At 50.6% G+C, this 24,419-nt stretch overlaps 2 protein-coding genes across 2 annotated transcripts in view; both read right to left on the reverse strand.

Moving 5' to 3' along the window:
- Positions 1 to 344: 344 nt before the first annotated feature.
- On the reverse strand, positions 345 to 7,541 carry KLHDC8A (kelch domain containing 8A). Its single transcript, XM_081224391.1, has 5 exons — positions 6,557 to 7,541; positions 3,450 to 3,614; positions 3,003 to 3,218; positions 2,292 to 2,393; positions 345 to 1,399 (listed from the first exon to the last, which is right to left on the reverse strand). The coding sequence occupies exons 1-5, from the start codon at positions 6,930 to 6,932 to the stop codon at positions 1,206 to 1,208; spliced, it is 1,053 nt and encodes a 350-aa protein (XP_081080517.1). The 5' UTR covers positions 6,933 to 7,541; the 3' UTR covers positions 345 to 1,205.
- A 6,656-nt stretch (positions 7,542 to 14,197) lies between these two features.
- LEMD1 (LEM domain containing 1) overlaps positions 14,198 to 24,419 on the reverse strand; it is a gene marked incomplete at both ends in the record, with an annotated part of 52,347 nt that continues 42,125 nt past the window's right edge. Inside the window, 1 exon segment of the mRNA XM_081257525.1 lies at positions 14,198 to 14,294. Coding sequence (XP_081113651.1) covers positions 14,198 to 14,294 — 97 coding nt within the window.

Consider the following 24,419-nt stretch of genomic DNA (forward strand, 5'->3'; position numbering starts at 1 on the left):
AGCTGAATGAACTGAGGCCAGTCACAAGGAGTAACCCAACGAAGAAGTCAGTTAATTGAGTGCAGCCTTTTCCCAACACGCCTGTGGGGCATCAACGCTCAGGAGACGGAAAATGTGCTGTTTTCCTAGGAGTGAGGTGACTGGTCAGGGCAGGGTGGTTTGAAGGTGGAACCTCCTCAGAAGGAACAGCCAAGAACAAGTGGTCCCTTGGGGCCCCATTCAGCCTGAGAATGTCAGAGGGACTGTTTCATGTGGTCCCCTCCGCATATCAAGACACCGCCCACCCCAGCCCTGCATCGGGTGCCAGAGAAGATAGGAATATAGATTTTAATCATTGTGCTGCTGCTGTTAACCAGAGTGCATCCTTTGTGGCTTTTGATGCCACAGTGTAAATAAGAAGGTTTCACACAGAAACACTCTGGGGCTGTCGGTGACAAAGGGGAGGGGTGCCTCTGGTGCCTCTGGTGGGGAGGGGTGACCGAAGGAGAGATGAAGTGAGGAGAGGAGTGGGGAGCAGACCCTGGGCTGGGAGTCGGCTCCATTCCCATCAGGACCCAGAGAGGCATGGGTCCTTCCTGGCCAGGGCTTCTGACCTGGACCAGTGCACGTGAACCCGACTTCCCTTCCAAATCAGCCGCCTCCAGCTTCAGGAACAATTCTTGCTGAGTAAATGAGGTCCAGGGCAGGCCCACAGTTGGCCACCAAAGGGGGAAGGGATGTAGACCAATGGAGAGAAGAGGGGTTGGGATCCCTGCAACCCTTCTCCACCTTCCATCCCAAGAGACCTTCAGACTAGCGCAGATCCAGGGAAAGGACAGCTACAAGTAGCTATCCTCTGGGTCAGAACTGCCCTGCCTACCCCCTATCCTGGAGATGGGAGAGGTAAACCCACAGGAAGGGAGGTAGCATATACTCCTGCTACCCACCTTTCTCTGCCTGAGCAGTAAGTGAGGACTCTCCCCAGAAGTCACCTGAGCTCCAACAGGGGAAGGGGGATGGCAGAGTCGTCGAGACTTCTTACAGTTTTCTCGGGTTGGTAGGGTTTGGAGGTGCAGAGGTCACTTAGAGCCCTAGGGCCTAACCCCACTGGCTGCTGACAGGAGCTGGCATCCGGGGAAGCAGCCCAAGCTACTTTGATGAGATCATTCCTCTTGTCCGGAGTGGGGTGATCCGGTCCAGGACACGGTGGCTGGGCCCAGAGCCAGCTAGGAGTCAGAGACACACAGGGCTTCCACCGCATCGCTCAGACCCTGGTTGACGCCCCCCACGGCCAGGAGGCAGTTCTTGACAACGATGCTGGAGCAGGCACAGCGGGGCGTGGGCATGGCGGGGAGGACCTCCCACTTGTTCTTCCCCGGGTGGAACGCCTCTGCCGTCTCCAGGACAGTGGGTTGGTTCCCTGAAAGTGCCAAGGGAACCGGACCTTACAAAGGAGTCCAGTCTCCAATCTGCCCCAGGGAAGTCCCCCCATCTTGCTCCCCCACCTCTGGAACCACAAGCAGATGCCAATCAACCTCAACTTCCTTGGCTACAGAATTGCTCCTTCCCCACCCTTTTGTCAAACAGCTGCTTTGTCCTTCCTGCCTTCTCTGTCTTTTCATCTCAAGAGTAACTTTCTTTCCCCACCGCCTGCTTTCACCAGAAGTTTCTAGACACTACTGCCGCTCTTCTGCCCTTTACTAAGAAAGCTGCTCACATGGTCTAGCTTACATCAAGCTGCTTTCCTGTGTGGGTAAATAGCGTGTCTGTCCACACTGAGTAAACTCTGGGTTCCTGGAAGCTCCGCTGCTCATATGTCTCTCCCCTGTTGATGTTGGGGTCCCGCCTTCAAAATACCCTAATCTCTGGGAGGTCTTATATAGCAAATCCTGAATTCATTAGAATAACTGATTTGATCAGACTGCTTTTCTACTCCATGACAGAGTTGGGTATCCAGGGAGAAGAGAAAGAGGACCAAGGCCAATCCCTGCCACACTTTCACCTCCAGTCATTCCTGGACAGGGGCCCAGGGACCTGTGCTTGGCAAGCCTGTGGCACATGGTTATCAGTATGTCCCTTATGCTCTCTGGGCCTCAGTTTCTCCTGTGTAAAAGGACAGATAGACCGTAACTGAGCCCCGTCCACGGAGACATGACATCTAGGCTGGGACGAGGGGAGTGCTTTGAAATTCTTTGGAATAAAGCAGTAGGCAGGCAGTGTGCAAGGAGCCAGCACCCTCTCCTGCTCATGCAGAGCGCCTAGAATCCACCAAGCACCAGACCACAGCGCCAGCCCGGAAGCTCTATCCTTACCAAGTCCTCCAGCCACTATGATCCGTCCACTCAGAGAGCCGGCCACAAAGTCTGCCCGCCGCTTCTTAAGGAAGAATGAGCGCTCCATCTTCAGCCATCCCCCTACAGGCCATGGGTGATGGCAGGAGATACACAGAGAGAATTAGATGCTGACCACCCGCCCCTCCAAATACACATCAGTCCCAAACTGCTCTCACCCTAGGCAGCATCTCCACTCCATCTACCCTGTGTGCTCAGTGCATATACAATGTCTCCTGCTGTTTGAAATGACACTCTACCCTCTCCCATGCTTGCTGCAATCCAAGGAACCATAACCTCTTTGACAAATCACCTTGTTCTACCTCTGTTCTCACGGGCTTTAAGCTGGAAAGGAGGCTGACTAGAGGCAGAGAGCGTCAGAGTCAGGATCCTTCTGTTTTTCCACGAGTAAAAAACAGGAAAAAGCCCTTCCTCACCTGGCGCTGGCTGGATGTTGTAAGAATGGACAATAGGTGGAAAAGGCTTTGATAAAAACAACTAACCAATCAAAGGGAACCCTGTCCAGATGAAAGAACTTGATCCCAAGAGTAGCCCTGAATGGAGAAGGGTGTTCAGACTCTGAAAGGCTCACCCAGCTGAGTAAGTGAGCCTGGGTGGATGGATGGGATGGGGGTAAGGTGGGGGATTCAGCCAGAAGGGAGGTGTGCAGCCGGGGACTGGTGCCCAGCTTACCCTGTTCCACGTCGAACACGTCCATCGTCCGGAGGAACTTGGGCTGCTGGTAGAGCCGACCCTGCCGCAGGCCACCCAGGCTGTACAAGCGGTCGTCTAGGGTCACAAAGCTGGAGAAGGCCCGCTTGCAGGGAATGTTGGGGAACTTGGTCCAGGAGCGAGTCTCGATGTCAAAGACCTCGAAGGCGTTGACCGCGTACTTGGACTGTCGTCCCCCTGGAGGCGAGAGTAGGGCGAAGGTGGGGCAGAAGAGTAAGTCTCTGAGGACTGGGGCTGGGTTTCCCCTTCTGACTGTTATCAGATCATACAGGAAGCTCCCTGAGGGGCGGGGCAGCCTGATCAACCCCCAGTGCCCAGGGGTGCTCAGCACACAGGCACTGCTTCCAACAGGAACTGACCCAGGGGAGGGAAGAAGGGCCAGACATGGGCCAGACAACCCGTCCTTACCCAGAACATAGATCTTGGAACCTCGGATGAATGAGGTGGCAGCGTATCTCGGGGTGGGCATGGGTGCTAGAGACACCCACATGTCCTTGAGCATGTCATAGTGTTGGAGGTGGTGGTGTGGACGGAGGTCCAGGCCCATCCCGCCTGCCGCGTACACTCGGTAATCTAAGGAGAAAGGCCATACAACAGACACTATGAGACAGGCCCGTCGTACTCAGCTCCCACCATGGCCAGGCTCTGTTAACCCCTGGAACACAAGCACTGAAGCCTGGCCAGGTCCCAACCACCGCTCTGCCCGAGAATGGGTTGGTGGCACCCTTAAAAGTCCCTGCCACAGTCAAGCCTGGGTCTTCTTGAAGCCATGTCAGGCCTACATGCCTTAGCCTTCCTTGGTGGCTGGCCCTTGGTTAAACCCGAAATACTAAGGCTTGCACAGAGGTAGACTGCAGTGGAGTCTAGGCCTGGACAACCCTTTGCAGGTCTTATCCCCTCCATTCTCCTCCTCCCTGGGCAGCCAGAGGGATGCCAAAGAGGAGGGGTATTCCTCTGATACCCTCCAATAGTGGCCTCTTCCCCAGGCACTCCCAGATCAGAACTCTCTAGACCTAGCAGGAGCCTTTGGAAATGAGGTCAGCCCTGCTGTCACTGGACTTGTGGGACACTGGCCTGCTGCTATCTCTTTCTTTGTCCAGATAGGGGAAGGCCATCCTCCTTCATGCACAGGAAAGCTCTGGGCTCCAGGAGGCACCCTGCACTGAATGGGCTAGGGGTGAATGAGGGAGAGGCTTTGGAGGAGAGAAAACTGGCCCCTATAAGAAGCCCTGCCCAGAGAAGTGAGTTGCCCCCCACTCTCTACTGCTCTTGGCTGCAGGTGACACAGTGCAGCAGAGAGGATGGGCAACGCCTCCATGTTTCCCTGGGCCTCACCCCAGTACCTCACGCAGCCTGTTAAGGACACAGCCCTACCCCCAGGGCCCTCTTTTTCCCAGGGACTCACCCCTGCCCGGGATTCTGTCTCCTAGTAGCCAGTCCTCACCGCTTCTGGCTCTATGAGACTTTCATTCTTCAAGGGGATTGCAGGGGTGAGTACTACTTCTTTCTACTTTCCAATCTTACTAAAGAGAGGGAAAAAAAATCCCGACCCTAGCCTGTGGCTGGGAGACGGGGCCTGCTAATGAGAAATTTACCTTACACAAACTCCGCCTCTTCTATTCCTGTTTTCACCCACACACCTCCAGCTGGGAACCCTCACATCCAGTCCACACTACCATTCCTGCACCCAATTCTTTTTTTTTTTTTTTTTTTTGTGGTACACGGGCCTCTCACTGTTGTGGCCTCTCCTGCTGCGGAGCACAGGCTCTGGACGCGCAGGCTCAGCGGCCATGGCTCACGGGCCCAGCTGCTCCGCGGCACGTGGGATCTTCCCGGACCAGGGCACGAACCCGTGTCCCCTGCATCGGCAGGTGGACTCTCAGCCACTGCGCCACCAGGGAAGCCCTGCACCCAATTCTTACTCATCCTTTCAGAGTCACCTGAGTGTCCCTGGACTGCAAGGCTGGGCTGAGAGCGGCGGCTCAGGACCTCCTGTGGCACCTGCATCATCCTACTTGCCACACGTTACTGAAATAACCTTTGTATGTTTCTTTCAATAGATTGTTTGGTTCTTGAGATTTGTTAATCTGTGGCCCCAGCATCTGCTAGAAAGCGTGGCACACAGGCATGTAAAGTCTTAGTAAACTAACTGTTGAACCCATTCAATGCCATAGTTAAGAGCACAGACTCGACCATCACCTGCTGGCTGCGTAACCTTGGGCAAGTTACTTAATCTCGCCGGGCCTCACATTGCTTCTCTCTAAAATGAAGATAATAATAGCACTTACCTCATCAGGCAGGTTGTGAGGGTCAAAGGGGTTAATACCTATAAGGCACCTACGGTAAGGACTCAATAAATGTTGGTTCTTAATCTTTCAGCCCCACTTCTTGAGATCTGCGGATAAAGGACTACCCTTTCCCTCTCTATTTCCCCATGGGCCTCCATGCTTTCCATCTTTCTTACTGGAAGTTCAGGAGGCTCCATTGGCTACTCTGCCCTCAGGGATTTTGAGTTAGAGTTTCTCTTTCTGACCTTCATTGGTAAGACCCGGGCTCCTAAAGGCAGGGATCAGATCTTCTGCCTCTTTCCTTCCTCCCTGGGACCTAGAACTGTGCCAGGGACAGAGCAGGTGCTCAAGAAATACTGGTTTCTGATCTACAGTAGACCTGACAGGCAGCTGAAATGGTTTTGCAAGAGAAGGAGGGAAGGTCTCATCCCACTAAGCCTGTCTGATCTGAACTTGGGGTCTCCTAACTCCTGCTGGGCCATTTTCCATAAAACCCTGTGTGTTTTAGCAAAAGAGCTTTCAGAGCCCCCTCTGTGCTCTGGGCTGTACCAGGCCTGAAGAGAAAGAAATGATGGGCTTGGAAAAAGTGAAATGAGAATTAAAGCTACGTGATCAGCACATGCATGCCCTGAGAACCTAGTGAACCTGGGCAAGATGCCGCAGAAGCACGACCCTCAGGAACGTTATGGTGTCCACTCATCAGTGTCTCTGAGATTAGGAGGCAGATGGTGGTGAGAAGGTCCTGGAATCAGGTCCCAAAGCCCTCCCAGTGGGGCCTGGTGATGGTACGAGGATGGCATGAACATCCCCAGGGCCCCAAATATGTGTCTGGAGGTGGTGGCACTTGCAAGGAAGATTTCAGGGGATTTGGTGCTGTGGGTGGAAGGCCCAATCATTCTGCTGAATGAAGGAATGTACAGGGACATTGCACTAACCTCCTTTGGCTCTCCCCTCTGGCCCGGCCTGCCCAGCTTGCTGGGAGGAACCTGGTGGGGTGGAGGGGAGCTCTGGCATCATATGGATTTACTAGACACTTCACTTGCCGAGTCTCTATTTTCCCATCTGTAAAATAAGGCCAGCGGGTCTCCAGTTTTAGTGTCCATTGTAAAGATCAACTGGGGATCAGGAATGTGACAGTGGCCTCCAACTCAGTGTTGGCTTCCATCCCTTTCCCCGTGGCCCCCCACTCCCTTCTCTCTGCCCGCCCTCAGCCCTGGCCCCACTCGCCTTTGGCCGTGACAGAAATGCCCATGGCGGCCTCGCGCAGCATGCTCCTCTTCTTCCACTTGCCCTCATCGATGTTGTACATCTCCACGACCTTCAGAGGCAGCTGATTGGTGCCCACACCCCCGATCACCATGATCCGCTTCCCCAGGGCGGTGACAGCCACCCCGGCCCGGGCTGTGGGCAGGGGGCACAGGTCGGTCCACTGGTCGGCCTCGGGGGAGTAGACCTCAAAGCAGTCCACGGGGACGCCGTTGTCGTCACATCCCCCGATGGCATAGACCTGCCCCCCGGTTTCCAGCAGGGAGCAGTAGACCCGGCGGCTGGGCAGTGGCGCCAGGCGCTTCCACTGGAAGTCCTTGACGTTGGGCACCTCCATGGCAGCCCGGGGACCCCGCCCGCCGCGCCCCCGCGGAGCGCCGTGGGAGGTGAGAGCCCGGGAATCCGCCGGCTACTCCGCGCCCCCTCTCGCCGCCTCCATCTCGCTCCGGTTCGCCTGCTCCCGCCAGACCCCCGGCAAGGGCCCCGACGCCGGCCAGCGCTTCACCGTCCCTCAAGACTCAGCGGTCCGGAGGCGTCCGAGCCCGGCCCTGCGGGAGGAGTGGGGGGCGAATCAAGGGCAGCCGGGCCCGGCGCCCTGGCCTCCTGGCGTGTGGGCGGGCGAGCGGGCTCCCAGCCCCCCGCCAACTTTCAAGGGAAAACGCGGCGGCGAGGGCGCCACCCCGCGGCGGCATCAAACCCGCACCGCTTTGTCCCCCGCCGCTCCCAGCCAGCTGGTCGGAAACCCGCGGAACGCGTTGGGGGCCGGGGGCGTTCCGGGGTTCAGGGTGCCAGGCTGCCTCCCGGCGACGCAAGGAGTTAACACCTTTCGGCGCCGCCGCCTGCCTCCCCCGGCTCTCCCTCCCAGCCAACTCCCGTCCCTGCCCCCGCGCCACTTACACAGTGCGGCGGCGAGGCGCAGGCAGCGCATTACCCGAGAGCGGCGCGGGGAGCAGGGGAGAGGGCGCTCTGTCCTTTCCCGGTCCGCACACCGCTGTCACACACCCAGAAGAGGAGAATAAATGAGCAGCAGGAAGGAGAAGCGGAGCCGCCGCCGGAGGGTGGGGTGGGGGGAGGCCGGCGAGCTGGCTCCACGCACATCCCCACCATCAGCCGCCACACCTGTGCAGGAACCCGCGTGCGCCCCGCGGCGAAGCGAGCCCTGACCTCTTTACAGAAGCCCTGGCTGCGCCCGGCCTGCGGGGGAGGAAAAGGGCCCGGCGGGAGACGCTCACCTTGCCCACTGTTCAGGGAAAGCGGGGCACTAGAGCCAAGTACCCAGATGACGGGGACTAGACTCCCTCCAGTGTGGGAGTGGGCGGTTTGTGAGTGTTTGTTTTGGATGAGGAGGCGGAGAGTCCAATTACCCAGTTTATCTACAGTACACAGACCCAGTTCGTGACAGCCTGGCTTAATAGTCGGCTTTGCTTTGGGGGAGGTATTATCAAATGGTTTAACCTAAGAGAAACAAGTTATGTGGGTGTGACACACGTAGACCTGACACGGGTGCATCCAAACAATGTACACACCGACCTGCGCACATTTGCATAATTTACACATCACCTCACCCTCCACCCGGAAATGGTCATATCCACGGAGAAACTGACAGAAAATGCACAGTAATGCGGACACACAGCCAGAGACAAAAGTGGAAAGGCGAACACGTGAGTGGTCCCTCCCACATCACACCTTAGGAAGGGAAAACCTGGTTATCAAATCTTAGCCCTCAGCACCAACCCACAGGTCTTGCCAAATAATTCTTTCAAGCCATTCTGTAATGGCCTTATCAGGACAGTAGTCCCCAGTAACAAAAGTGCCCATGACACCAGTGAGCCACCTGGTGTGATGAACTGCAGGCTTGTGGGGTCCTCCTACATGGTTCCCTTGAATAGAGCCAAGTGTTGAAACGCTCAGGCTTGGGAGTCTGACAGACCTCGGTTTGAATTCTGGCTCTGAAATTATTTAACTACTTCGAGGCTCAGTTTCCTTATTTTAGTTAGATTAAACTTTGTATTTTGAGATAAATTGTGGATTCACATACAGTTGTAAGAAATAACACCTTTTACCCAATTTCTCTCAATGGTAACATCTTGCAAAACATATAGTACAATAATACCATAGCCAGGATATGGAAATTGATCAGTCAAGATTTAGAATATTTCCATCACCACAAGAACACTTCACGTTGCCTTTTTTTTTTAATTGAAGTATAGTTGATTTACAACACTGTGTTAGTTTCAGGTGTACATATTGCCTTTTTATACCCATACCTTCTTCCCTCTCACCCCTCTCTCTCCAACTGCTGGCAACCACTGATCTGGTCTCCATTTCCATAATTTTGTCATTTCAAGAATGTTATATAAATAGAAACTTACAGTATGTAACCTTTGGATATTGGCTTTTTTTGTTCCCAGAATAATTCTGTGGAGATTCATCCAAGTTGTTGCATGTATCACTAGTTCATTCCTTTTTATTTCTGAGTAGCATTCCATGGTATAGATATATCCTTGTAGATTTTTGTGAAGATTAAATAAGATGATATTTTGGGGACTTCCCTGGTGGTGCAGCAGTTAAGAATCTACCTGCCTATGCAGGGGACACCAGTTCGAGCCCTGGTCCGGGAAGATCCCACATGCCGCGGAGCAACTAAGCCCGTGTGCCACAACTACTGAAGCCCGCATGCCTAGAGCCCGTGCTCCGCAACAAGAGAAGCCACTGCAGTGAGAGGCCCGAGCACCACAATGAAGAGTAGCCCCTGCTCGCCGCAACTAGAGAAAGCCCTCGTGCAGCAACGAAGACCCAACGCAGCCAAAAATAAATAAATAAATAGATTTATTTACTTATTCATTTATTTAAAAAATGAGATGATATTTTTGAAGTGTTCAGTTCAGCTTCTGACACACAGCAAGGGGCTGGTAAATCACTATGAATACCATTACTACTACGACTACTGTCAACAAAACCAAGAAAAAGGAAAACTGAGAACAAGCACAAACATTTTGCCCCTCACTTAGAAATGACTTCCTGTGAGAAACAGAAGTCACAGTACCTCTTAACAGTTCATAGGCCCACCTTAACATCTTGAGTTCTTGGTTTAGAAATTCCACTGCTTTTTAGTTTGAATTCTCTGTACTTACATAGTAAGTACCTCTAAGAACCTTCACAGAGGACAGTTGTGTTGGGGCTCAGAGCAGGCCACCCCAAGGTATACCACAATGGCATATTTATTATTTTAAGTTAAAGTTACTTGAGAAACAGCCGTTAGGAAAAAACATTTGAGATTAAAAAAACACTCTGTACCTCTTCTTTCCCCCGAAAGCGGGAAATAAATCTCCCATGTGATAGTATCCTCCCCATATCAGGAGAGAGAAAGCATCCTTACTTATCACTACAGTTAGGGAATTCAAGGCTAAGAAAACTGTATAAACAGATTTTGTTACTTCATTAGTCTGTACCCCAAGCGCAAGCCCCTTTGGTAAGTCTTCACAAATAACTGTTTGTCTAAAAATGACATATAAACAGCCTGCTTTGGCACTTCGGGGGTCCCATTTCTATGGGACCTCTGTGCATGTGAATTAAATTGTTTTTTTTTCCCCTCCTGATAATCTTGTCAATTTAATTATTAGACTAGCCAAAAGAACTCAAGAGGAGTAAAAAGGGGGGAAATTTCCCCCTCCCTGAAATTTGTGTTTTGTTTATTCAATAAGAACACAAATTCCAAAAAAATGTGGTCTGAATTAATGAAGTTTCACAGGAAACATCAAACATTTCTCTTCTTCCTGAAGATCACAGTCTGCCCAGAGGAAGAGGGAACAAACCCTCAACCATCATTTTAAACTGTCTTCACAAAATCACGACAGGGTGATCTGGAGGATTGAAAGCCATACGCATTCCTCAGGGGGGCTTGTTGAGGGTCCACCTTCAGCCTCTCTTGCCCATGGAGCCTTCTCCCAAAGCAGTGAGGCAAGGCTTCTTGTGCCTCCACCCACCCCAGCTGGGACAGCTTAGTGAGCAAGTATATAAAGTTCATACTACTTTATGTTTGCATAACTCGAGCTAAACTAAGCCCTCGCACATCCACTTTCTCGTAATCTTGAAAACCCTAGGAAAGGTTGTCGGGCAGGTATTAGCACCCTGTTTTACAGATGAGGACTCTGAGACTTAGTGAAATGAAGTAACTGACTTATGACCATGTGAACCATTCAGGGTGGGTCTAGTTTGTGAATTCCAAATCCAGTGCTCTTTCGCTTTATCATAATTAAATCACAAATGAAAGAATTGTGCATTATTAAGGACATCAAACCTCACTACTCACACCTGGCTTTCTGTCCAATTACAGTGAAGGAAGGAGCCCAGACCTCAAAGCTTTCAGTGACTGTCCTCTCCCTGTTGCCATACTGTCTGTGCCCAGGCAGCATAGCTGGGAAAGGACTAGAATCCAGGCCCAGAATAGGCCCCATTCTAACCTAGTGTTCATGTCCTGCAAGCAACACCCTCTGTGAGGACTATGGGACTCAGACCCTTGGAAAAGTACTAAGAACAGGATGCCTTCCAGGCCATGGCCTAATTCCTTGTTTTGGAAGTCCTGGCTTTTCTCCATCTCCCCCACTCCTTCCCCCATAGCTCTTCCTCCCAGCCAGGTGACATCCTTTAGTCTTTACACTGAATGCACATTAGAGGAAGCTTGTAACCTAGCAACCGCCACTTAAGATTCCCTGAGTCACCTGCGGTTTCCATGTCTGGGCTGAGTGCACCAAGCTGGGGACTTGTGGAGTGCCAAGCAGGGGTGGGGAGTCCAGTGACCCCCTTTAATTCTTCCCCAGCTCGTTCCAGTGGGTAACCACTTTCCCCGTCAGGAAGTTCTTCCTCCTGTCAAGACTAAATCCTTCTGCTTTAAGACCTTGTGTTTTATTGAGTCTGGGTTTCTCTTCTCACTTAGAAAGTGTTTGAGTTTTTGCCTTGGTTACAAGGTGGTACTGGGAAGGTAGGAAAGTGGGGAGAGGAAAGTTCATGGAAGCCTCTAAAGATGAAGCCTTTGGTACTTTGGAGGCTTAATTACTGTGATATTAATGCATCAGTCAAATTGGTTGAAGGGGTGCTCAGCCCCAGAAATACTTCGTATTTTTTTTGTCTCAATTTGGGTTTATTAAGGACTAATTTACATACATGAAAATGCACAGTCTGACTCAGCATCGATTGAGTTTATTAGCTATTCAGGGGCCGGCCTTCACTGAACTCTGTGGTAGGTTTTGGGGAAGCTGAGGGTGTGGTGAGGTAACAGTCTTTTCCCAGTAAACTAGGCAGATTCCCAGTGTGGCAGACTATGGATGGAGTATCTGCCTCAAGGGACTGGTGGGATTCCAAGTGTAGAGCACACTGGGGTGGGGGTCGGGAAAGAGGGGTTGTTTAGCTATTAAATTCTACTGTAGCTCCTTTCTCCCTCCTCAGAAATACAGCTTACCCTCCTGTCAGTGGATACCATGGAACTCTCTCTATGGGTACCATTCTGGGGGAAGGGTGCACCTGGAGCCCCCTGAGGTTGAGTCACCTCCCCTGTGCAGTTCTCTCTCTGCAGTGCGCCCCACAGTCACAGGGCAGTGGGAAGGTGTGTGGACTCTGGAATCAGACAGACGCTTGAATCCTGGCTCAGCCGTCCCCTGGCTGTGTGACCATGAATAAATCACTTACATCCTGAATCTCAGTTCCTCATCTGTGAAAAAGGGAAGAAGAAAATCTACTTTCTAGCATTATGGGGGGAACGAGATGCCAGGCATGGCTCCTGGGCAGGCATTAGGTCCTCTATAAAGAGTAGAGCTTTCCTCCCTTTGTGACGGCAGGTTTCCATACCTCTGACTTTCTGTGTATTCCAGGCAGTGTGTCCAATAGCACGTGCCAATCTCACGAGGTAGGCACCTTACCAGGGCCCACACCCTCCTGTATCCAACCATTTCTGGGCCTATGTCTTGGACAGGATATTTCCTCCTAGCTAACTGGAATTCCTTCCACTGCAGCCTAAACAGCATTGTGACCTGGAGAACAGCTGGTGCCCCTCCTTTAGATAATCACATTCTTATTCCTCACCAGAAGCTTGGGCTTCTGGTATTCAGGGGCTGGGGAGGGAAGGTGACTCATCCAATTAGGACTGAGGCTGCCAGCAGACCAAGGGAAGGGTAGATTCCTCCCCCAACACGGAAAAACCTCATTAGAGCCCCCCCGCTGCCCAGTCCTGACATCAGCCCAGAGGAAGGATTTAGGGCTCAAGAGGACTTGATTGGAGCTGGTGCAACACAGGTGCCAGCAGTCACAACCATAATCTGCATCTGTTCATATGGCACTGCCACCCTTAGGGTGTCAGTCTGAGGTCCCACAGGATGGCCTCAGACAACAGGGCTTCCCCTCCTGACCATGCAGCCTTGATTAGAGAGTTGAGTTAGCCACACTCCTTCCACTACCCACCTTGCTCCCTCCTCCTACTCCAAAGTATATCACAGAGCACATAGCACACAGCATAGAGCCTAGAGCCTAGAGGGACTTACTGGGTATCAGTTTTACATGCATCTGTCCACCCACTAGCAACTTCTGCCTATTTAGGTAAAATTGGGACATTTTATCTAATTGTAAAATGGATCACAGGTAACGGATTGGCAGGCCGGGGTGGGGGGTGATCAACTTGATTTTCAGACTCACAAAATGCACGATTTAGAAGAAAGAATTGGGAGGCGCATACTCTTCTGTTTAATGCATAAGATGACAATGACAGCAGGAAGAGAAACCTTCTCTGAAAGACCTTGGCGATTCCCTGTGTTTACTGAGGAAATTGTAAGAGGAAATGGGGCTTATAATAAAGCCTGAGGATCTGGGTTATAAAAAAGGAAGAATTTCCTGCCTGGGAGCATCAGAAAATTAAAACACCAGCAGGAGGTGAGGTGAGAGACCATGGTGTCACCTCCCCTGGGAGGTACTGGAAACAGGAAAGACACAGGACTGCGAGTCAGGAAACCTTTGTTCCAGCCCATTGTCTTGTCATAACCGGGCTGTGCGCCTCTGGGCGAGTCATATCCATTCTGGCGTCTGTAAAATTAGAAAGAAGAGGAAGAAGACGGCAGCCTGAGGTCTCTCCCAGCTGGAGTGTTCTTCCACAGAGGGCGTGCAGGGTGGCAAGCCCTAGAGAAAGAATCGTTTAACCATAGTGACAAAGCAGCAGTTTCCAAAATGGACATCCTCACATCCTTCTGAGCGGTGCAAACACACAGAGGTCTGGCCTCACCGACTCTCGTAGGCACTGCCCACTACCCAAGGTTCTGTCACCGGAAGGGACTTTACTGGGGGCCTTCCCCTGGCGTTGTTGTTGCCACCACCTGCATTTTCCCCCAGCTCAGCCGGGAACACAGGGACCTGTGATAGCTGCAGCTATGACTGATGGGTCTTGTAGACCTTGGGTACCCATCTGGAAGCCTAATCATGCTTCCTGCTGGGCCCTGACATTTCCGGGGTGCCTGTTGCCCTCCCACAAGCTGCAAGAACAGGAGGCAGGGGACTCAGGGCTCAAGTCATCCCAGCTCTGGCCCTTCCTCTAAAAGCAAAAATGGGCCTGTGTGTCCCAGGTCACCAGGCCAGGGCCTGGCTGGGCACTAGCGGGGGCTTATCTGCTACCCCTTCTAACGTAGAGGATAGCAGAGCCTTGACGGGGCTCTGGGTGGCTCTGCAGAGGAGCAAGAGGCTGTAGGCTAGGGAAGGCAGCAGCAGGGCTCTCAAACACAGCTCTTTAAATGCCCATTAGTAAGTTAATACCGCCATCTCCAGAGCCAACATCACCTTCCATTCTTCTTAATTAAAAAAAGTTCCATGTCCTGGCAGAGCTGAGAGAGGGCTCTGAATGATTTACACACCAGCCCCGCTGCTCCAGCTGGGAAATCGGCAAGGGAGATTGATTGGCAGATGGGCCAGCCTGCCTGTCATGGATGGTGCCTGCGTGTGTGCACTTAGGGGGCAAGGTCGGGGGGGCTGGCTCTCCTGCTGACAGGTTCTGAGTGAGCAGGGTGGTGGACACACAGCCCAGTCCACAGAGCTCTGAGGCCCAAGAATAAGGCCTTCCTCAAACAAAAGCCTCACCTGCTCACCTCCTGCGCAGGCCCCCACTTCCCAGCAAAGCTGTCTCATCCGGAGGACAAAAGCTCAGGCTGCAAGGCTGCCCTCTCATCTTCGTCCTGGCGCACTCCCTGGAGAGTCCCCTTGTTTCCAGGTGGATATTGCTCACCTGGTAAATCACACTTACTGGTTTTCTACTGATCATCACTGCTTACATTAGGAGGAGGGTTTCTCATGGCCTGACTCTCTTTCCCTGCCTCCCTGTTAGCAGCAGATTTTGGCTGAACCTGATGTGCCGTGGGATCCAAGGCTCCAGGCCCTTTTAAGGGGCTGGGAGGAGGAGGAGGGGGACCCACAAGTTGGACTGGTGTGAGATGACACTCAGCCTGGGGCCTCTAGAGAGCCAGGAACTGAGAGAAGTTACCCTCAGAAGTGCCAGCCCTCTTTGCCTCTCTCTTCCTGCCAGGCCTCGGGCAGCTTCTAACAGAGCAGCCTCATTCTCCAGCGTGTGGCTCTGCTCACCTCCACCTCCGGGAGCCCACGATCCTCCATGGGTGCCAGAGAAGCAGGTCTGGCTCATCTTCCAGCTGGAAAGAGGTGTCTGTTCACCCTGGTTGGGACCTTTATAGACGTACAGGGTGGTTTTCCCTCTGGCACTCTCTCCTCACCTCTCCCCCTTGTCCTCTGGTGAGTCACATCCCCCCCCCCACACACACAGACACACACACACACACGCCCTCCTCCCCAGAGGTTCTGGAGAAGGGACCAGGCAGAGGCACACATTAAAGAGGAAGGGGTGGGGACTGCGGAGCTGGCGTCATCCATTCCCCTGCTTTAACCCTTCCTCCCATGGGAGACCGGCAGTCTGCCTCAGCAGCAAAGTTGCCATCTGGTGTAGTGACCTGTGTTCTCTCTGTGCTAGAGACAGAGAGAAGGGGGAGAGGCATGACAGGCTGGCTGTAAGTGGGCTTTGTGTGTGTGTGTGTGTGTTTCTGTGTGTGTGTTTAACAATAGATGTAAGAGAGCCCAGGAAAGGGGAGAAACAGACCGAGCCTTGGGTGAATCAGAGGTCCGGCCTGTCCTCAGCAGGCGTGCCCCTGAGAGGTCTGGGGAGCCCAAGGAGCTTGCACTGCTTTCCCGGTTGAGGATACAGCCCTTGAGCATGCATCCCTAGCCTGTCAGCAGGAGCTGGCTGCCTGCTCAGCGCCCACGAGCCCTCAGTCCTTCCTGGACATCACTAGGCAAGAAGTAGAATGACACCTCTATTCACGCCTTGACCCAATGGCTGCCACCCCAGCAGAGACCATCACCAGGGATCCTGGGCATCCTTTAGTCCTTGGAAGTCCTGGCCCAAAGGGCTATTTTCTTCCTTGGGTGACATCCCTCCCCTGTGGTCCCAGCCTCAGGAGTTATGTTCTGAGAGGTTCCTTGGTGCAGAGTCTCCCTAATCTTAGGTGAAGGCCTCTTGTAATACTTTAGGGCAGGGGTGAGCAAACATGACTCGTGGGCCAAATCCAGCCCTCCACCTGCTTTTGTATGGCGTGGGATCTAAGAACGGTTTTTACATTTTTAAATCGTTGGGAAAAATTCCAAAGAAAAATATTTTGTGATATGTGAAAATTATGTGAAATTCACATTTCATCAACTATAAATAAGGTTATATTGGAACACAGCCATGCTCATTCACTCATTCGTTTATGTGTTATCTGTGGCTGCTTTCCCCACTACAATGGTGGAGTGGAATAGTTGCAACAGAGAGCGTATGGCCCGAAAAGTGTGAAATATTTCCTACCTGGCCCTTTACAGAAAAAATTTGTGCCCCCTCCCACCACTTACGCTACTTTAAAGGGAAATAGAGGTATACCACCTTTTTCTTGACAGCCTGCTTCTCGGTTACCTTGATGTGTTAAGTTTGCATAGCAATATCTTATGACAATGGAAGGAAACTAACATTTGCTGGGCCCCTACTGTATACCTGGCACATTTTCTCTGTTTATCACATAATCTTTACAGCAATCTTGAGAGGAACAAGCACTAACAGCTGTTTACATTATGAAAGCATGGAGGCTCAGAGGAATTCGGAAACTCACCCAAGCTCTTATGGCTAATCGGAAGAGGATTCTGGATTCAAACCCAGTTCTGTCTGAAAATATCTTCTTCCAAAGCCAATATCTTCTCCAGGCCACCATGATGCTAAGATGACTTCCAGCGGCCCAGTGAGGACCCGCCCAAATGGCTGCTGATTTGGGCATCCCCACAAACAGTAGACCTGAGACTCAGGCTCCAGCGACCCAAACCCCACCTCAGGCTTCCTTAGCCTCAGGGCCTGGTCTGTGGGTGTGGGCAGTGTGGGCCGCAGGCAGCAGGTCAACAACAATGTCAGCACCACCTCCCTCCACCTGCTTCCTCATCTCTTGCTATCTACTTTCATCACTTATTAGCTTTCCTTCGGAAGATTCAATTTGCATTTAAATAGAAAACCTCCGGAATGGCTCAGATATAACAGTTAAGGTGCTAATTACAAATTCATTTCTCTTTAAATATTAAAGCATTTCAGTTCATCTCAGGGGTGATGGAAGGCAGCAGGAATGCATGGTATTTATAAGTAATGAACATTGAGCTGTTTATTGCAAAGCCCTTACAACTCCCCACCAGCAGAGGGCAGAGAGGAGGTGTTCTCAAGACCCATGGAGGGTGTGTGTGTCTTAGGAGCCTAAAATCAATGAAAAAGAAACATCCAGGGGCTTCCCTTGTGGCGCAGTGCCTGCCAATGCAGGAGAGACACGGGTTCGAGCCCTGGTCCACAAAGATCTCACATGCTGCAGAACAACTAAGCCCGTGCGCCACAACTACTGAGCCTGTGCTCTAGAGCCTGCAAGCCACAACTACTGAGCCTGCATAACACAACTACTGAAGCCTGCGTGCCCTAGAGCCCGTGCTCTGCAACAAGAGAAGCCACTGCAATGAGAAGCCTGCGCACCGCAATGAAGAGTAGGCCCTGCTCACCGCAACTAGAGAAAGCCCCAGCGCAGCAACGAAGACCCAATGCAGCCAAAAATAAATAAAATAAATTAATTTTTTTAAAAAAAAGAACATTGAGGGCTTCCCTGGCGGCGCAGTGGTTGAGAGTCCGCCTGCCGATGCAGGGGACGCGGGTTCGTGCCCCGGTCCGGGAGGATCCCACATGCTGCAGGGCGGCTGGGCCCGTGAGCCATGGCTGCTGGGCCTGCGCGTCCGGAGCCTGTGCTCCGCAGCGGGAGAGGCCACAACAGTGAGAGGCCCGTGTACCGCAAAAAAAAAAAAAAAAAAGAACATCGATTTAAAAATAAATAAAATAAATGTCCAATAGCAATAATCCTTGAAAGAAACTAGAAGTTGGCCAGCAGGATGGAAGCTGCTAGTACGGGGCAGAGGGACATCCTCAGGTTGCCAGTTCCCTGAATTGCTTATAAGGGTCTCAGGGCAGGGTCTGTGCCTCTCTTATATACCACTCTCTCCCATCACCAAGCCTAAAGCCTGGCATGCAGTGGAGACTCCAGGAATACTTGTTGAATTAATGAATGAATAAGTTAACCAATCAGTCAGTTATGGGAGAGATCATTCATTCAACTACTGTTATGAGTCAGGTGTTATGCTAGATGATTTTCATGTCTCCTTGTTAAATGATTTATTCCTCTGCATTTCCCCCAGAGCTGTGCAGATGATACACTAATTCTTCTTTATCTTGAAGAATAGTACTTTGCATTTTACATATTGATTTATACTTTCACATTCATATGCCATGGTTAATAATTATAACAAAATTGAGAAGTGTACCAAGTTTTATTATTCCCATTTTACAGGTGAGAAAACAAACCCAGAGGAGGAGAAGACATGAGCCTCAGAGCACCCAGTTCAACTGGAAGCTCAGCCAGGCCCTGAACCTTGGTCTTGGGGTTCCAAGCCTGGATCTCTTTCAAGTGTCACACTCTCCTTCCTCCTGGGGCTGGGCTAGTTACTCCGGTATTCACAGTGTCACACCCCAAACTTGGCCCTTGTCCTCAAGATGCTGGGGCCCAAAGTCCAGCTCAGCCTCTCGGCCAGCCTCGGTGCCTGTTCTCCAGCCAAAGTGCTCTAGAGCTGACACCCAATAGAACTCTCATTTCTTAGTGCCACACCATGGCTTGGTGCTCTCTGCTACATTTATGCATCCCTGCTTGTTGAGATGCTATTCCCTCTTCAGTGCTCAAACTCAATGCCACCTCCTCCAGGAGCCTTGCATGATCCTGGCAAGGCAAGAACGATCTTCTCCTGTTTCCTAGAACTTTATCTGTAACTGTGTGAGCACTTACAACTGCTTCCCATGATAACAACCACCACTGCTATTCAGAGAACTATTCCAAATTCTTTACATATTTTGTATAATTTAAATTTCAAATGAGTTTAATGATAATAGTTAACAAATACATGGTGATTATTAATGTCATGAATGGATCTAAGTTTTATATATATATGTGCGTGTATAATTTAGCCTATAAGGTAAGCACTATTATCTCCATTTTGCAGATGAGGAAACTGAGACTTAGAGAGGTTAAGTGACCTGCTCAAGGTCACAGAGCCAGAATAGGGTGTGAAATCAAGATTGTCTGACCCCAGAGTCCACATACCATTTGTGTAGAGGTTCTATCTGTCTCACCAGGTGGTAAGCATTTTGAAGGTGCGAACCGCTGTTGTGTGTCATTCTTGCAATTCCTTTGAAGCCAAGCACAGCAATTTGTACATAGTTCATACTCAATAAGTTGAGCTTAATTCAGACCAGAACTAGAAGTTCTGGATGTTGGCTGTATGTTGGTCAGTCTGTGCCCAAGACAGTGATCTTGGAAGTTAATTAGGTTAGAACCAGCTGGGAAGGAAACTTTAACTGCAAAGCCAGAGTGTCCGAGCTGAGGAAGAAAGGCACTTAGAGACCCTCACCCTTCCCAATCCCATGCCAGTCTGTCTCTAACACTGCTACCTGTCTCCCCAGCAGCAGGCCCTGAGAATGCCAAGGTGACACTCTGCATACATGGATTGAAATAAAACTTACCTGACCAGGGGAAAAGGACATTAAGTGATCATCTGCCAAAGGCAAAGGAGGAGAGGGGGCTGGAGAGGACCCGGTAGGGGTCGGCTCGAGGTTCCTCCTAGGAGCCGTCTGGGGGCAAGGACTGTAGTGTCCCCAGGATCCCAAGGGCTTCCTCCAGGATTACGAGTCCCCTGCTGCTGCCTCTGGCTGATGAACTGGGATGCAGCCAGGCCCTACGCAGGGGGCCCCATCCTGAATGCACGGAAGCTTGGGGGTCTCTGAGCTCAGGAGGCGTGATCCCCCCACCAAGAGGAACTCAGCCTGCTTGCAGAGCCCTGGCGGCTTTGCCTGCTTCTCTCTCTACCGAGCCTCAGCTGTGAGGGCCTGCTCTGTAGGGAGAGAGGGTGAGGGGGTGGACATGTTCACACACACAGACAATAACTGCCATGGAAACTAACCAACAAAAAGATTTAGGGAGCCGGACTCCGCTGCCAGATGGGAGAGAAAGGAGGGAAGAGAGAAAGGGGCCGTGCTTAGCCTCATTGCCAGGGCTTTTATGCAAAGAGCAAATGTCTACCTCAGCCCTTATCCAACCATTGCCAGTTTCCCTGTTCTGGAGTGCTGGGACTGTGAGTAAAAGGCAGAGGCGTGGGTTGACCTTTTGGTATTAGAGTCCCAAATAGCCACCCCACACCTTTGTCCTTCTGTGCATAGAGTGGGCATCAGCGTTCAGAGAGGGAGAGCAGCTCCCTCGGAAAGCTCAGCACTGCTAGCAAAGCTAGACACATTCTACCAGTTCACGCCCAACATTTTAGAGCAATTTGGATCACTTTGCTTGAGGAGATGGCTCACAGAAATTTCTTAGATGAAAAGTGCAGGGTTTCAAGGGGTAACCAAACAAGGCTGCATTTTAAGACCCATCTCCTCTGTCCATGAGGTTAGAGCAGACTGTCCAGAGCTTAAAGAAAGCCAGTGGGGGGAATGGCAGAGATGTGGTACGTGTGACTTCTCCATTCTATGACTCTGAGTTCTGTTTTGGGGGGATTGTCTCTCTGGAGTAAAAGAAAATCTAACTAGGGGAAATTTTTTTATTCTCTGAGGTAAGACCGTCAACTGAGCACCAGAAATCCCACTCCAATTATTCAGCTGTGAGACTTTGGACAAGTTTCTTCATCTGTAAAATGGGACTAATGGGATTGTGGAGAGGATTAAGTGAGGTAATATGTGTGTAAAGTACATGGAACAGTGCCCAGCCCTTGGTGTTTACCATTCTTATTGCTACTGTTATTAATCTTTCTGGTCCTCTGTTTCTGCAGCTATAAAAGTGAGCCACGGGGCTTCCCTCGTGGCACAGTGGTTGAGAGTCTGCCTGCTGATGCAGGGGACACGGGTTCGTGCCCCAGTCCGGGAAGATCCCACATGCCGTGGAGCGGCTGGGCCCGTGAGCCATGGCCGCTGAGCCTGTGCGCCCGGAGCCTGTGCTCCGCAACGGGAGAGGCCACAACAGTGAGAGGCCCATGTACCGCAAAAAAAAAAAAAAAAAAAAAAAAGTGAGCCAATAACACCAATCTATCTCACGGGGATTAAATGTGAGGGTTATGAGATTATACTTTATGGTGTGGTGGTTATCAGGGTATATGCATTTGTCAAAACCCATCAAACTGTGGATTTTATTGTATGTAAATGACACTGATTTTTATATGTTTATATAAACAAGTATATCAGTAATAAGTGTCTAGAACATAGGAGATATTCTTATTCCCTGACCTCTCCCCACAAAGACAGGAAAGAGAGAGTGAATGCTAGAAGTAAAAGAGGGGGATTACACAGGAAGGAGGTGTTCGTACACAGGCCACATTGATTTTGCAGGTAGTGGGTCACCTATGAAGACTCAGCTATTCTGGATATTTCCTGAGGCTTGAACGTCAATCTCTCGGTTACAGTGACAACACCTGTGTAACCGAGTTTCCTTTATTAACCCAGCTCCTAATTTCATAAGCTGGTGTAAGAAAGTGAACTGCACTCCAGTTTGCTTTATACATCTGCTCCAGGGGCCATCCCACCACCACTGCCTCTGCCCTTTGTCTCCCAAACTCCCTCCTGAGCTGCACCTGAGCCCCTGAGCAGAGTGGCATGGTGACTATTGGCTGCAGGCTGTCACACCTAATGAAGCATTGGCCCGGGGAGACAGCTGTCCATTAGAGCAGCCCAAGAATGAACTGTCTGCCACATTAGAAGCCCCTGAGAGGGATTGCTGCAGCCCAATTAAAGAGGAATTGTGTGTGTATATGCATGTGTGAGCACACGGGCACATGTATAAAGGGACTGGAGGGGGTGGAAAGTAGAATATAATTAAGAATCAAGTAAAACTGATCCCTGGGGACAGATGATAGACTGCAAGCAAAGAGCTTGCCTGAACTATAGCTGCTCGGAGGATGCTGGAGATGGAAGCCGTGCTGCCAAACGGCCCCAGAACAAAGGGGAGCTTCCTTGTTTGTTTGTCCTATGGAGTGATACCTATAAATAAATACATCCCATAATCCATAATCTGAGAATAATTTTAAACTCAATCTGTGGCTATCCATTCTGAGCAACTGTCTGGGGATACTGGCTCTTCTTCCTTCTCTGTATTGTTTGGGGATACAAGAGTGAGTGAGAGACAAATGAAAGATGATGATACGGTGAAGATGTTTCAAATGTGAAATCCTTTCAGGATTACTTCCCTCATCTCTCCAAAGCTGCTCACATCTAGGGACAGGGAAGAGAAGGGGATGAGTTGGGATTGTGACAACTAAGATAGTCATTAACAAGATCATAGCCCTACATTGCAGTTCTGAATGTGAAATCCTAGTGACGAGAGGGTCTAATGTTCAGCCCGGAACCTTTCCAATGATGAAAATGAACAACGGCTCTTTTGGCAGTGGTCTGATGTTAGGTAATGAACTAAAGAAAGCGTGTTTCAGTTGAAATTAGCAGGCTGGGGTCCAGGTTAAAGAGCAAATGAAGGAAGGTAGCCCAGAACCATCTGGGGTTCTGGGATACAGATAAGTCACAAAGCTGGGTTTATCTTCAGGTGTCAGGATTGATCAGCCCAGGGTCTATTTCCAAGGCTCTTCTCAATTTAGCCACCCTCCTCTTCCCAAAAAGAGGAGGCCCAAACTGGAGTATAAAAAGGTGCTGGATCTGAAATCCTGCCTGATTTAAGCTCTGCTCACAAAGGAGGCCAGAGAGGACAGGGAAGGGTGGAAATCAAGTAAGTAAATGTCAGCTCTGCAGCTGGGAAGAAGCCATTAGCCAGGCAGAACCTCCAATAAGAAGCCATTGAATTAGAGCAGTAAAATAGGGGGCCTGACATCAGAGGGCACTGCAGGGAAGGACAGTCTAAGTGGGCAGGAAGGAGCACCAGGCGGCTGTCGATAGAGGATTACTTAAGATTTGCAAATGGCAGGAGCAGATGCCTTCCAAATGACAGGCCCCCAGTCCAGACACCCTTCACAAAATACCCACACGATTCCTTTGTCCTTCCCCAAATCCTGTCTCAGGGAGCCGAGCCATCTCATGGGCTATTTTGAAAAATATTTCTCCCTTCTGCCTGAACCCAGAGACAAAATGGGCAGCTCTCAGCCACTCTGGGATTAGTCAGAACAGACAAAGAAGGGGAGCAAATCCCTTGGCAAATAGTGCCCGGGGGATTTCATTTTTCCTCTTTTCAGTGCAAACCTACTCAGACAGATGCTGGAATACATCTGTCTGCCTGTGTACGCAAGAAAAGAGAACTTTGTTCACATGGAGACGTTTTCCTTTAACGCTGTAATTATTTTATTTTGTAACCAGTGGTTTGCCAATTCTGTCTTTTTTTTTCCTTTTTCATAAACTCTCATGTCCTTGTCCAGAGAAGAAAAAGATGAACATTTCTCCCCTTTATCCTAAATTGGAAGATTTCAGTAAAGTCTCTTAAAAACCCCATAGGCCAGTGATGCCCAGATTCCAGGATTTAAAAGGGGAAATCTACTCTGAAAATGAAAATAGAAAGTAGCTCTGATTTAGAACAATCGAGTCTCATTTTTTTCATTTAACAAGTAGCTATGGGGCACCTTTGAGTGTAAAGCATGAGGTGGCATACCAGGTCTGGTTTGTGGGCTCAGGAAGCTTCCAGGCTCCAGGGGGAATAAGGCACAGGATATATATGTCCAGAGTAGAAGGAAGCACGTAAGTGACATATGATCAGTGTGCTCTTTGCACTTTGGGAGTGGAGAGGAAGAAGAAAGCATAACTCTCTAAGGGTGCCAGAGAAGTCTTCTGGAGCGAGGAGGTGTTTGAGCCAGTCCTTCAAGTGGGTGGCAGATTTTGGCAAAGTAGAGTGGAGGGCATTCAAGCAGAGACAAAGTAGATCCACGTTTGCAGACTGGGGTGTGGTTGATAAACCACACATCGGGGATGGACAGATAAGATACCAAAAGCCCAGTTAAATTTGAATATTTAGGATTACTTACTCTAGAAAATTTTGGTCATTTATCTGAAATTCTGATTTAACTGGGTATCCTGTATTTTTATTTGCTAAATCTGGTAACCCTATGACAGGAGCAAATGACCACTCTCATATGTTAAGTCCCTGCAATATTCCAGATGCTTAAATGTATTATTTGTAACCCACTGCAACTACTTCTGTAAAGTGAGTATCAGCACTCCCATTTC

The sequence above is a fragment of the Mesoplodon bidens genome, assembly GCF_964165515.1.
Source record: "Mesoplodon bidens genome assembly, chromosome: 2".
Classification (NCBI taxonomy): Eukaryota; Metazoa; Chordata; class Mammalia; order Artiodactyla; family Ziphiidae; genus Mesoplodon; species Mesoplodon bidens.